This window comes from Lynx canadensis, chromosome D4, assembly GCF_007474595.2.
Source record: "Lynx canadensis isolate LIC74 chromosome D4, mLynCan4.pri.v2, whole genome shotgun sequence".
NCBI classification, from domain to species: domain Eukaryota; kingdom Metazoa; phylum Chordata; class Mammalia; order Carnivora; family Felidae; genus Lynx; species Lynx canadensis.
In genome coordinates, this window is record NC_044315.2 from 67,966,112 (window position 1) to 67,980,760 (window position 14,649).

Here is a 14,649-nt window from a genome sequence, read left to right on the forward strand (position 1 = left end):
CTGATAGCTCAGAGCCTGCTTGGGATTCTCTCCCTCTCTCTCTCTCTCTGTCTCTCTCTCTCTGCCCCCCCCCCAACTCTCACTCTCTCTCTCTCAAAATAAACAGACTTAAAAAAAAAAAAAAGGGGCGCCTGGGTGGTGCAGTCGGTTAAGCGCCCGACTTCAGCCAGGTCACGATCTCGCGGTCCGTGAGTTCGAGCCCCGCGTCAGGCTCTGGGCTGATGGCTCGGAGCCTGGAGCCTGTTTCCGATTCTGTGTCTCCCTCTCTCTCTGCCCCTCCCCCGTTCATGCTCTGTCTCTCTCTGTCCCAAAATTAAATAAAAAAAAATTAAAAAAAAAAAAAAAAAAGACCGATAGTACCAAAGTGTTGGCAAAGTCGTGGAGAAACCAGAAATCTCATATAGCACTGGTTGGAATGTAAAATGGCATATTCACTTTGGAGCACTTTGGCAATTTGTTTAAAAGTTAAACAGACACTGGGCGTCTGGGTGGCACAGTCGGTTGGGCATCCGACTTCAGCTCTGGTCAGGATCTCACAGCTTGTGAGTTTGAGCCCCGCAATGGGCTCCGTGCTGACAGCTCAGAGCCTAGAGCCTGCTTCGGATTCTGTGTCTCCTCTTTCTCTGCCCCTTCCCTGCCCACGCTCTGTCTCTCTCTCTCTCTCTCTCAAAAATAAATAAACATTAAAAAATCATAAAAATAAAAAATATATTAAAAGTTTAACAGACAACTTAACCATCTGATCCAGCAAATCTACTTCCACATAAAGTGGATGGATAAACAAATGTGCCATATCCATACAACGTGATACTACTTGTCTATAAAAAGAAATGAATCTACTGAGACACAGAACAACATGGATGAATCTCAGCAACGTCATGTTAAGTGGACAGGATCCAGACATGAAAGATCACATGTTATATGATTCCATTTATATGAAATTTCTAGAAAAGGCAAACTATGGAGACAAAGCAGATCAGAGGTTGCTTGGGGCTGGAGGTTGGGAGATGGTTGCAGAAGTGATGAGGGAACTTCTCAGGGAGATAGAATTCTTAAGCCAGATTGTAGTGGGGGTTGCATAAACGCATGAATTTACTAAAACTCCCTAAACTATTTAAAACAGATGAGTTTTATGGTGAGTAAATTATGATCGTTGACCCTTATGTCACTCCCAACACAAAAATTAAATCAAAATTCTTCCTACCTGAAAGATTCAAGTTTCCCAAGACCTGACACATATAATAGATCCTCAGTAAATGTTAATGTCCTACAGGCTTTCACATCTTTATAAACTTGATCCTGGGAACAGATAGATCTACAAGATGCTGGAGATCCAGATTATTGTGCTAACCGCCAAAAATAAAGCGTGCAGTAGACTTTAGCAATTGGTTCTAAATTAAGGTTTACTTTTTTTTCCCCAGTAAGACTGTGTGTTGAGTGCATTGCTCATCATATTCTTCCACTGGTAGCTTTAGGTGATTTTTGTGTGGTGGGGAGAATCTATGGAAGAAACTAAGAGACTGTAGGATGTATTTGCAGCCAAAGGACTTTGTTCATTAGGACTGGACGTCCAAACCTGGACTTCGGAATTCTGCCTGCAAAAACCCATAGACCTCAAGGAGTGTCTCTAAAGTTGTCACACTGTATCTATCATTCATGGACTAGACAGAATACTGGTACAGCAGGAAGGATCCTTGAAGTCAAGTAAACCATTCCATTTAAGAACCAGACTCCCAAGTGCACTGGCTGTACACTGCCATGTTTATCCTCAGAAGCCAAGGTGAAGTAGAAGACATATGACAGCACCCTCATTTTTCACGTGACACACAGCATCTTGCCTTTCTAGACCTTAATCTTTGCGCCTGTGAACAAAGACTCACTTGCAATCTCTTGGAATCTGAAGTAAACAGTCCAGGAGGCTATTTGAAATTCTGTTTTTTCATCCTTCGGCTCTATTTTTCCAATCTCAGTAGGTCTGTTCTGTGATTTCTATGATTTCAGTCCCTCCCTCCTTCGGTCCTTCCCTCCCTCCCCCTCTCTGTCACTCACACACACACACACACACACACACACACACACACACAAAATGAAGTCTCGTATCAGTAGTGCCATTCATCAGTAATGCTGGTGAAAAATGAAGACGACATTTTTAAGAACCATGAAGTCATGAAAAAAAAATACCTTGCTCTTCTCCCATTTAAAAAACATTTTTTAAAGAAAGTTTAAGTATATGCAGTACCTTGTTAGTGTTCTTTATGATTCTGAAGTCTCTTTGCTAGTTTAAGGAACATAAAAATATATTATCTCTAACTTGGTTAGCTCATAAAATTGTCATGTTCGCTATATTAAATTTAGAAGGATAGTCTATTCAGGCAATACACATTCACTAATTGAATTTACTCTGAAATGTTTTTAATTTTTTATACAAATGGAGCCTCAGGCGGCCGAACTCTAAGGAACTCGTATCTCTTCCTCTTACTTTTTGCCAGTCTAGGGGAAGCAGCAGAACATTAAGCTCAGGAGGAATCCCCAACATTTTAGTTTCGCCAATAAAATCGTTCAGCTTTCTGGACTAGTGAAATCCATAGTGGCAAAAAGTCACATAGAGCATTTGTGTTCCGCAAAGGAAAGGAGAAGAAACAAAACCAAAGGAAAACCTTCCCAAATTATACAACACACCTTTGGCCACACTTTTTTCTGGATTGTATTTAATTTCAAAACTTAGTACCAGCAGCTTTGTCTTGATCGACTGAGGATTTGTGCAAGGCGAATGTTTCTCTACAAGATCAGGTCATTTCAACTCTGCTTCGTCTTGCTTCTTGGTTTGTCAGCTACAGACCCTGCTTCTTTCAGGGACTTTGGAAGACTGAGAAATCAGAAGTAGATGAGCAAGAGGTGTGACCGTTTTTCAGAGGGATGTGCCTCGCATAACCACACATGTTATTTTTCAAGTAGGCAGTTGAAGAGGTTCTCTGCCTGTAACTTTTGAAACTGTCCACTAAACTCTCCAGGGTTCATTGTTCCTGCTTCCGAGGCCGCATGAGACTGTTCCTTGGTTAAGGCACCTATTTCAATCTGCCTCAACTTACACTTAACTCTTAACAAGTCTTTGTCTTGCCATTGGATGCAACATTCTTGAAATGGAAACCGCATTACTTATTTGTCTTTTCTTCCCAAATCTAGTCATAATTCCCTGCGTACAATAAAGTATCTGGTAGCTGTTTGCTAAATAAACCAATATATGAAATCGCTTTTCAAGTAGGAAATTTTAAGTATCCTGCTTGTTCACGTAAGCAAAATGTGGCAACACTGACCGCATCTTTCCTCCCTAGATTTTAAGTTTAGTAGATTGGCAACAGCTCATTTGGCCAGCAACAAAGTTCTTTGACTTTCTTAATGATGCTTCTTACTTGGCTTTTTCAGTACCTGTGACTGCAGTTATTCTGAGATTTTCCAAATAACTTCGTTTTGTCTGGGCTTTTGCTGAGCTAAGTCTGGCAGAAGCATCTTTTCTGCTTCTGACTCAGTGATTACAAAAGAAAGTAGATATTCTCCTTGACCTCTGTGCTCCATACCCTCCTGGGTACTTTTCTGTCCTTTCTTCTTATTGTTCTTAGAAAGGTTTTTATTTTGAAAAAAATTCTCAAAAGACTCTACTCCTCTATCCCATCAAGTTTTGCAACATTATAAAGTCACAGTACCTTTCTGCCTTCCTCTTATGTTCAGTCGGTATCTGGGGCGGGGGGGGGGGGGCTAATTTTGCATTTCTCTAGGTGATTTGCATTATAATGGGGAAAGCTGGAGCCATGGCATCTGAAGATATGAGTTCCAATCCTGGCTTTATCACTGAACTTGTTTAGTGTTGCCTTCCTCATCTACAAATATGGAAGGTAACACATCTCTCTCAGAGTGGTCATAAGGGTTTAAGGGATACATGTGAAAACACCTGGATTAATTTTTAGTATGTAATAGATATTTGTTAAGAATTGAACAAAATCTTTTAGAAAATATCTAGTCTTATTAGCCAGCAAATTTTTATCATTGGGTATAGTATTATGAGGTTCTTTATACTTTATGGTCTCCCATGGTTTTTATGTTACCAGTACATTCAAATAACATTTATTGTGTGTCAACTCGATGACCGACCTTAAACTCTGCGCTTATTTAAAGCTAAATAAGAAATGGTTGCTACCCTGGAAGAATTTATAAGCAAGGAGGTAACACAAGCTTAAGTAAAGAACCACAAGCCAGCATGATTTGTGCTTGATAAAGGTGTCTACAAAATAGGAGGGCAGCACGGAGCAAAGCAAATATGGTGTCACGGCTTCTCTTCTGTAGAACTTTAATATACTTAGCTGAATGTCCCTTCTAGAAGCTTTTACGGGAGCTCTGATCGAAATGCTCTGAATTCAAGATTTTTACCCGCACCTTTGACCGTCTTCCTATAAGAAATCGCAGAGACAATGCTGTGCTGACCCTTTCTCCTACTGATTTCATTCTCGTTCTGACTTTCAAAGATAGGCAGAGATCGCTGGGTAGACCACCTGATATTATTATTATTTTTTAATGTTTATTTATTTATTTTTGAAAGAGAGAGCACAAGTGGAGGAGGAGCAGAGAGAGACACACAGAATGTGAAGTAGGCTCCAGGCTCCGAGCTGTCAGCACAGAGCCCAACATGGGGCTCGAACTCACGAACTGTGAGATCATGACCTGAGCCAAAGTCAGAGGCTTAATCGACTGAGCCACCCAGGCGCCCCTAGACCACCTGCTATTATAAGTCAGAGGTTGGCAAACTCTAGACCATAGATCAAATCTGGCCCACTGCCTGTGTTTATATGGCCCACCAGCTAAGAATGGTTCTGATATTTTTAAATGACTGAAAAAAAATCAAGAGAGTAGTATTTCATGACACATGAAATTATATGAGTTTCAAATTCCAGTGCCTGTAAATACAGTTTCATTGGAACACAGCCATGCTCATCCATTTCTGTATTGTCTGTGGTTGCTTTCAAGCCCCAGCGGCAGTTGAGTAGTTGTGACAGAAACTACATGGTCCAGAAAGCTTGGAATACTTGCTTATCGGGTGCTCTGCACAAAGTTTGCCCGCCATGCTGTAAGGCCTTTAAAATCTTTGCAGCTCTACGCATCCTTGGTATGGGACTGAGATGGGCATTTCTCGTGTAAGAGGCAGCTTTCCCATGCTCTCTGGTGTCACTTCTTCTAGAAATAAAAATGTTCACTTTGGCCTTTCTTCGTAACATGAACATGCAATGTTAGGTGACGTGAACATCCTGACAGCTTGACCCTTTTGAAGGTACAAATGTTAAGTGAGAAGGAGGGGGAACTCTGGAAACATTAAGGGATTTTTTTCTTCATCGCGATCCCCCCATTTAATGTCTGCGAAGTAATCTGAAGACAAGGGTGTCTGATTTCATTCTTTCATTAACCAGCAAGTTTATATCAGTCTTGCCTGTAAGACTGGGTTTGTCACCATAGGACAGCATGAAAATGCATGTTCAACTTGTAATATTTGTAAATCATACAATACTTCTCCCCTTAGAATAAGCCTCGAATATGGAAATTCCTTCATACCTAGGGAAATTCATTCATTTTGCTGAATGGTTAAAAAAACAACAGACAGAAAGACAAACATAGTTGGCAAAGCTTGAATACGAGGCGCGAGCACGGAAGGGCTTACAGCGTCAGCACACTCCAGTGTTAACGGGTAAAGGTTCTGCTGGTTGTTGGCGGTTCGTCTCACATTCTTAAGGGCTACTGGCCTGCACAGGGGACTTTGGATTCATGGGCAATCGCAAATAACTTTCACGGATATAAGGATCTATATATAGTTTTACAGTCTGAGGGATTATGTATTTGAACAAGCCCATCTTCAAACACATGTATGGTTTCTTTTGCCTTCCAAAGGCTTCAAGGAACCAGGTTCTAAATCTCAAACTCTTACCCTTGGTCTTTCTCCCTCTCTTGTGGGCCTTTTGGGAGACAAGACAGTCAATTTCTTGGCACCTCCAGAGAAAGAAGTGAATTTCCCTCAGTATGTCCTCTGCATATGCGCAATCTCTAGGTCCGGAAAGTAACTTACTGGTATGATCACTTCAGAAGCCGACCTAGAAATCTGTTGGAACTTCAGTAAACTCCATGGCTTTTGAGTTGATTTCACATCTGGAAATTTAGCCCATAAAGTGAAAGCTAAACATGAAAGAAAGATTTATATACAGTAAGATGGCTTGCTGCATTTTTAATAGTGAAAAGCCAAGAGCCAAAGGCGAACTCATATGGGGGGAGTCAAGTAAGGTGTAGTCCATTCAGTTGGTTATAGTGATTGAAAATGATCATTAATGGTATTTATACCATGCCAGGCATAAAAGAAAGCAGGATACACACTTGTAGGTTTTAACATGATTACAGCAATTAAATAATCTATGCATAGAGAACAGGAATACAGAAATACAATAACTCATTAACAGTTATATGTATAGATAGTTGGACCTGAAGCTTTTTCTATTTTCCAGTTATTCTTCATGCGTGCTTTTAGGAAAGAAAGACATAGTAAATTAAAACGAAGAAGTACTGTAGGCAGGAGAGAGCAGCACCCCCTCTAACGCAGACACTGCACCAGCCGTGGAGATCCAGCTGTGAAAGAGATGCACAGAGTGTCTGTCTGTCTGTCCGCATGAGCTTACAGTTCAGTGGGGGAGGCTCAGGCCATAAATAGTTAACCACTGAGCGGGAGGAGTTATAAAAGGGGAGGGGGGGTGCTGCGGAAGCATAGAGCCAGGACATTCAACCGAGGAGGAGTTTATGGAGGATGTAGTGACACGGAAGCAGGGCTAGAAGACAGAGGAGTCCCTGAGTAACAGAAGCAGGTAGAGAGAATTTCAGACAGAGAAAGTGGCCTGTGCAGGAAGAGGCAGAAAGTCCAGAGCATGGCGTAGTCCGGGAACGTCAGTAAGTTCAGGATGGTGGCGGTTCAGGTGGTCTGGAGAAGGTGGGCCCGGTGAGGAGATAGCTGGCCATTTCCAACTACAGTGAGAAGTTGAGATTTTGTCCTCCGGGCAAGCGGAAACTGACATGAGTAGACTTACATATTTATTTTTAATCTCTCAGACCACACGGGAAAATAGATGCAAGACGGGATGCTGGGAAAGCAGCGAGGAGGGAGGGAGGGGGCTTGCAGTGTTCCAGGTGAGAGACGGTGGCTCAAAACTGCAGCAAGGATGACCTGGTGGGTATGATGCTAAGTGAAATAAGTCAGAGAAAGACAGGTACCAAATGTGGAATCTAGAAAACGAACTAATAAACAAAGAAACAGACCCATAAATACAGAGAACAAACTGAGGGTTGCCAGAAGGAAGGGGGTGGCGGGAGGGGCAAAACGGGGAATAGGAAATACAGGCCTCCAGTTATGAATGAGTCACGGGGATGAGAGGCGCAGCGTGGGGACTAGAGCCAGTGGTGTTGTAATGGCGACGTGGACTGATTGGACGTATCTACCATGGTGGTGACCGTAGCCTAATGTATAAACCAATTACCTCATTGTACCCCCAAAGCTACTGTAATATTGGGTGTTAGCTATACCTCCATTTTAAAAACCACGGTATTTTAAAAAAATGAATATGATAAAGCACTAACATCTTTGAGCAGTAATTAAAATTCCAAATAATAGTTAAAAGACATTGTTAATGCATCAAGGAGTCTTCCTGTTATATTAATATCGGATGGCTGATTTGGGAATTTAAAGTTTAGGGAGAACCCAACATCATAAAGGGTTTTTATTTTAAAATCTTCTGGTTAAATAGCAAAATTTTGAGTTTTCACTTTGAAATCTTTTAATTGCCTAACAAAGATTTTAGAAAGCTTCAGGACAAATAAATCCCGGGTTAGCCCCGGATGAACGTCATACCGTGAAAATGTCATGTACTCTTTTAAAATTGTGCAGACTCCAACATGTTAACAGTTTTCCGGTGGAGGGATGATGGTGACGGGAAAATGGGCAAATACAGTCCTCAGAAAAACCCAGAAGGAGGAAAAGAAAAACATAACATTTGGTTTTGTGACAGATCTCCTTCTGTCATGAGTTCCCTGAGAAGCAGGGGCTTCTCCATCTAGCATGGGGCCTGGCATACGTGGGGTCCTTGTTGAAGGAACGAACAAATGACTGAACGGATAAATGACCTGATTAAAGGAGACATTTGAGGATTCTTTTTGACCTATCTTATCTTGGCTTCCTTATTTTCATTTCCTGGCAACGGCCGCCCTCATGCCCTTCACACACACTTGCAGTTGCCCCGGCTAGAGGTGCAAAGCGGAGGAAGGTGGTCAGAAAGGGCTACGCTTGGGGCACCTGGGTGGCTCAGTCGGTTGAGCATCCGACTTCAGCTCAGGTCATGATCTCATGGTTCATGAGTTCAAGCCCCGCGTCAGACCGCTGCTGTCAACCCGCATCAGATCCTCTGTCCCCCTCTCTCTCTGCCTCTGCCCTGCTCGCACTCTTCCTCCCTCTCTCTATCTCTCTCTCAAAAGTAAATAAACGTTTATGAAAACAAAAAAGAAAAGAAAATTTTGGTCACATAAGGATATGTTACTTTACACATATTTCAAAGTTAGGTAAATTGGAACCTTGCCTCCTTTTCCTGAAAAACTGGCAACCCAGAAAACTTTTATTCAAATATTTGTCATAAATGCTATTTGGTTAAAACGTAGACTTTGTGGCTAAACATAACTTCATAAATATTCATTTACGATGCTTGTTATAAGTGTTTCCAAAAGCCAAAATTGGAAAAGGCCACGTTCCCAGAAAGGAGAAGGAAACTACATTTTGGGGAACTATTATGTTTTAGGTACTGGGCTGACCCCCTTTAACAAACGAGGACACTGAGGGTGTACCTTGAGTAACTTCCCCACAATCTCGTGGTTAATGGCAAACTGTGAACTCGAAGTCAGGTCTGTCAGACTTCAAACCTCATTCTCCTTCTGCTCTTCTTTTTTGGTTTTATGTCATACAAACAAAGAAATAAAAGTCCTTGTGGGTCTGTAGGAGTGAGGCGTGGTAGATACATCCCAGGTAGGAAGGTGCTGCAAGCAGAAGTCCCTTGAAGACAGTTACTGTGAACTGTTAGCAAGAAAGAGCACTAAAGATTCTGAACGTGACTCTTCCTCCCTCTCACCTTAGTCCATTAACTTTTCATTTTAATTAATTCTGCAGATGAGCAAAGCAAGCTCTTGCCTTCCCTGAGCGTTTAGCAATGAGAGCAACAGAAACTTCTTTTCTCCCTCATGTTGGGCTGTTGGCAAAGTCCACTGTCAACCGATTTCATGGATTGCATTATTAAAGTCGGATCAATCTATTATTCCTCTCACTTTAAAAGTGTGTTTATCCTGAGTTTTCTTCTTCCTTTTGCACGCTGCCTACCTTCTACAGGATGTTGTTGGGGCAATATTAAGTCTTTTCACAGGACTGTCTATTGGCCCTGCTACTCTGAGTCTTTTTCTCTCGCATTTGTCACAGTTGATGATGATGTTCCCATCTGCCAGGCATATGGAATTGGTGGTGCTCAGCAAATCTTTGTTCCAGTCTGGTCCCAGAGAGTATTTTGGGATTATCTTGTAAATTCTCCCTTTCCTCTCCTGTGCCCTCAATATGCTCTGTCTCTTCTGTAGCAGCTCTTGAAATATACCTTGAAATCTAATGAATGATGTCTGCCTTCCCTCCCCAACTAAACTGTGAGCCTCTGGAGGCCAGGACAGGGTCTCACTCATCTCTGTGGGTCCCTCCCCCGGCCCCCAACAGGGGGAGCACGGCACCTTCCACAGAGGAATAGCCCATCGCAGTTGAATGACTTGAGACATACTGTTGGCTTGAGTCCTGTGCTAACCTGTCATTCCTGATAATTCTATGCATACAAACTGGAGAAACTCTGAAAATAGATTAGTCAAGAAGGTAAATTTTGTGCTACTGTTGACATAAGAACCCTAAACGTAACATCATTATAAAGTTTTTTTAGTGTGGATTTTTATTTCCCTTGGGTGTTGTTTGGAAGAAAGTTTGGATTCCCACATTATTCTAACCATGTTTTACATAAACAAAAATCAGCCATAGTTAACACTTAAAGGGCTTTTAGGAGTTACTCGTCTAGATTCTTCTCAGGTAGTCCCAGCTTCAATCTACAGGTTATGGTCAGCTTTGAAAACAGTAACACTAACAGTGACAGTATTGTTTTCCATTTACTGGAGTCAGGAGTTGGATAGTTGTTATCTGGCCTAAGCTGGGGTAGCCCCCAGACCTCCAGGTTTATAAGACTGTGGGGAAGAAGGTTGTGATTCTCATGCTAAGTTTTCAGGAACCTTCCAGAGCCTCTTCACCTCCAGAGGTGTTTGAAACTTAGGTAGTTTAAAAAAGTTACACCTTTGAAATCAACTCAAAAGGTATCATTGGACACCTACTCTGTACCCCAGGCTTTGTGATACTCTGATTTCCTGTTGACTGTAGCTCACATTTTATACTAAATCTAGTAAGGAAGGTCCAGTGTTCCTTTAAAAATGTTGGAATGTGGACATTCCAGCCCGAATGAGGACAGACCTGCCTCTGGAATAGTCAAAGTGAAGAAAAGGGTCTCCTAGGCACTGGTGTTGTACTGTCCTGATTCCAAAAACACGGTCATTGGAAGATGACGTTGGAAAGATCTCTCCCCCAGGGAGAACCCTGTTCAGTCTGCGGTTCATTATTCTATCATTTGTTTGGGCCTTTTTCAGGTGAGCCGTAACTTTGAGCTGGTTGGACGGGTTAACTTGGATCAGTTGGAACAGATGAAGGAAAAGATGGAGAGCTCCAGCAGTGATGACGAGGACAAGGAAGAAGAAATGAACAGCAAGGCTGATGACAGAGGTTAGTCTCAGCCCTGCCCTCGGAGGCCCAGATGGCATCTAGCACGTCCATGGTGAGACAGAAGGGAGGCAGAAGGTTGTTGTAGGAGGAACAGAAGGAATGATCCTTCTTAGTTAAGTAGCAGAACAGACTGACTTAAGAAACATGTCAGGGGCCATGTCTTTGTAAACTATTACCAGCCATAGAAACTTCAAGGAAAACAGACATTTTCTAACTATAGCTATATGTTTGTTAAAAAATATATGGTGGTGATTTGTTTTTAATAAGGACCACTGGTGTCTGGGGAAGCTTCACAATAAGGATGGGCAGACAGTAACACAGAGGACACCGTAAATGTAAATGAGCTTAACGTTTCATTACGAGGAATGTAAGTGAACTTCCCATTGAGCGCTTACGTAAAATTCCTGCTGGTAGGGCAGCCACTGCTGTGTGGTGAGGGAGGCTGCAAAGAACTCGAACCCTGAGCCCTCTCCGGAAGTCCCTCTGCCTGGCCCTTAACACCTTGTAAAGAGAGAAAAAGGGAGCGACAGTTTTCATTCAGCCGTGTGTTCACAAAGCAAGCTTTCATGGGATTTGTGTACTCTTTTTCCAATTTCCTCTGAGTCCAGGATTATTCTCAAGATAAAGCTTTTCAAAAGTATATCTATATAACCATTCAAAAAAAAATGTAGGCCTACATTTATATGATCTAGAGTTGGTTTTCTGTATTGTTCAACATAGAATATTGTGGAAATCTCCAGAGGGTGCATATAAGACTATGGGTTTCAGATGTGTTAGTGTAGTTATTAGGGGTTCATCAAAAGCACCTGGATAAAAAACATGAGAAATACACAGGATAGATACCATCCCAGTGACGATAAGAATGGGATGAGGTTATCGGCATGGAGCATCCTTATGTGCCACGTCCAGTATTGTCTTTAATCTGATATCACGTAGAGGGTTCTGCAGTTGGCCTGCCTGAATTTGGCTCCCAGTTGTGCTATTAACTAGCTCTATGGCTTTGGGTAAATCGTTTTATCCCATCTGCGTGTACTGACAATAATAATATCACCTACCTCCTAGAGATGTGGAGAGCTTAAATGAGATGATGTACAAGACACCAGCGCAGTTCCTGAAGCATAGTAACCACCTCATCGATGATAGCCCTGCCATGTCATGTATTATCATTTTGCAAAGGGGGACATACAGTCCCAGAAAATTTAAGAGTTTGTTCAAAGGAAAAACATATATATTGGAAGCCGAATTTAGGTCTTCTGGCTCCAAAGCCAAGATCTCTTTATACTACATCTCATTTCTCGAACACTTTGAGCAGTGGGATGTTCTTCACTGAAGGGAACGTAGACCTGAATCCCCTTAGGGCCTCCCTCCGAGGTGCACATCTGCAGAATGTCACTGTCTCTCCTCCTTACCCGGTGGGTCTGCAGGCCTCCAAATGCCTCTCTGGTGGCCATTTCGCTTGGAGGTTCTCCTCTCTGTTCTCTTTCCTGCCCAGCCCCTCTTCCACTCCGTCCCCACCATGACAACTGTAGCAGGGGACCACAGGTTTGCAGTGTGGGGGTCCATTCGGGCCCCTGAAGTCCCAGTGAAGACAACAGCAGGGACTGCCCGCTCTTCAAAACCCCCGTACCCATGGTCAACCTGAAAAATGAGTGGACAAATAAAACACCCTACCACGTACGTTGATTGCCCTTGTAAAGTTACAACTTTTATTAGTAGATGCCTTAGTGATCCATTTCTTGCAAGGGAAATGGCTGTGATCTGAGGAAGCATGGTTTCTAATTTTCTTTTCCTTTTTTTTTTTTTTTTAACATTTCACAAATATGTTCTTAGTGATGAATTCTTTAACGTCTGTGCACTGTTAGCAGAGTTCTCCAGAAGAGGATGCTTTTGACAGGGGGGACAGAGGCTCCTTTTGCTTCATGGTGCTCTGTGCCCTGCTGTTGTTTAGGAAATAAGTTATTCCTTGTTGGTTACTATGACTTGTTTTCATCTCTAAGGCTGAGCACATACGATTTTAGAGGTTACAAGTGTTGCAGAGGCAAGAAGCCCTTTTAGTCTTCCCCTCCCTGTGACTCCTCCAGAATGAAAGCATAGCAAATTAGAAAAATAGATGGCAGTTAGGTGCGTGGGGCACCAGGCAAATTTCCTTCCTTGCCTGGCTTGGCCGCCCCCTTTGCGTGGGCACTGGGGCGACAGACCAGTTCGGTTTGACTGTAAAGAATTTCATGGTGTCTGATCACTTCTCACTGGAAAGTGTAGTATCCACATTCATGAGCCGTAACCACATGGTGGGGGGGAACATCTTTGGGTAGAGGGGCATGTATTCCTCTCTCTGAGGGTAGGGGATTTACATGAGTAACTTCTAGTAATGTTAATGAGAATTACAAGCCTAACCCTCCCCATCCCCCTCTCTGATCCTTGAAAGAACAGCCTCCTTTGTCTCATCTCCTTTGAATCCATTCTCCACCATCTAGGTATATTCTTGCCAATGAGAAGAAATGGCACACAATAGCCTCGGGGAGTTTTTGCCAGACGGTCTGTCTTCTAGGAGTAGAGCAGGAGGTGGCTTTAGTGCAGCTCTCAGGGCTGATGGAGAGCTATTTGATGTGTGACAGGTAATGACTGGCCTCCTCCTTTGAGGATGAAACAGCATGAGCCATTGGAAAGAATAGATGACTGGTTTCATGTTTCCTAAGGGTAAAGGAGCAAATGTGCCAGGAGCATGCCCCTCGTTGGCAAGTGTAGACTTTCATCAGGCACGCTCAGTGCAGGGGGCTCATGTCCTTGTAGCCACCCCATTCCCAGCGCCCTTTCCAACACGGGAACTAGAGAGAAGACTGACCGTGGCCATATCGCAGGTCCTGCCTAGGAAGCTCGGAGGGAATTTGAAAGAGAAGAAACCAGGCATGAAGAAATCAAAATTAACCCAAGCAGAATCCTCCCCACCCCCCTCTCATTATGCAGTTGGGAGGAGTCAGGAAGGCATTCTGTTGATTTCTTGCCCAAGATAATCCCTGCTAAGGAATTAATGCGCAGAGCAGATGGTGCTGTCTCATTTCCAATGAAAAGAATCAAGGAAGATAGTCTGTGCAATTATTTTTAATGGCTTGTGTGGTGATCTTCTTAATTTGTGAGAAAATGTTTCATCTTTTGTTAAAACTGGCCCATTCACATAGCGTTTTGTGCTAAAGATTAAGGCAGCACAGAGACACCTATCCTGTTAACATCATCCTGAGGATTTTATTAGATGAAGTGTTTCAACCAGAGGACATCTTCCTGTAGCATCTTGTATGTACAAGCATAGGGTGATCAGATATGTAGAGATGATGGACATTTCCCCGTATGCTGCCCTCACTCTGCTGCGTGGCTGCAGGACCGTCTCGGCCCTGCTGTTTATTATCCACAAGGAGATTGGCTCTCTGTGGTATAATGAAAGACATATGGGCTTAGGACTCGGGAGAACACAAAGGCCACGTGAGCTCTCATCTTTGAGTTTGCCAGGAGGAGTGGTCTGTAAACAATTAGCCAGCCAATCCACATTGATCAGACCCCTAACATGTGCCCAGCGCCATGGAGAAAACAAAACGACCGTCAGTATTTGATGTTTGCAACAGACCTTCCAGAAATGTCTATACCCCCACATTCATGAGTACCACCAATTGAGGAGTAGATGTCAGGCAGCCAGCCAGGGGCCCTCACTAGCTCAGGACATACTTTTACAAACTGGCCTCCCCGCTTCCCAG

The 14,649-nt window shown here is 42.9% G+C and overlaps 1 protein-coding gene across 6 annotated transcripts in view; it reads left to right on the forward strand.

The window, feature by feature from the left end:
- Positions 1–14,649, forward strand: part of ZNF462 (zinc finger protein 462) — a 133,815-nt gene that overhangs the window by 116,868 nt on the left and 2,298 nt on the right. For all 6 annotated transcript variants that reach the window (XR_003964055.1, XM_030292733.1, XM_030292739.1 and 3 more), the window contains exon 11: positions 10,774–10,906. Coding sequence is in view for 5 of the 6 variants with exons in the window: in XM_030292733.1 (XP_030148593.1) it covers positions 10,774–10,906 (133 nt within the window). In the remaining variant the exon portion in view is untranslated. The remainder of the gene's footprint in view (positions 1–10,773; positions 10,907–14,649) is intronic.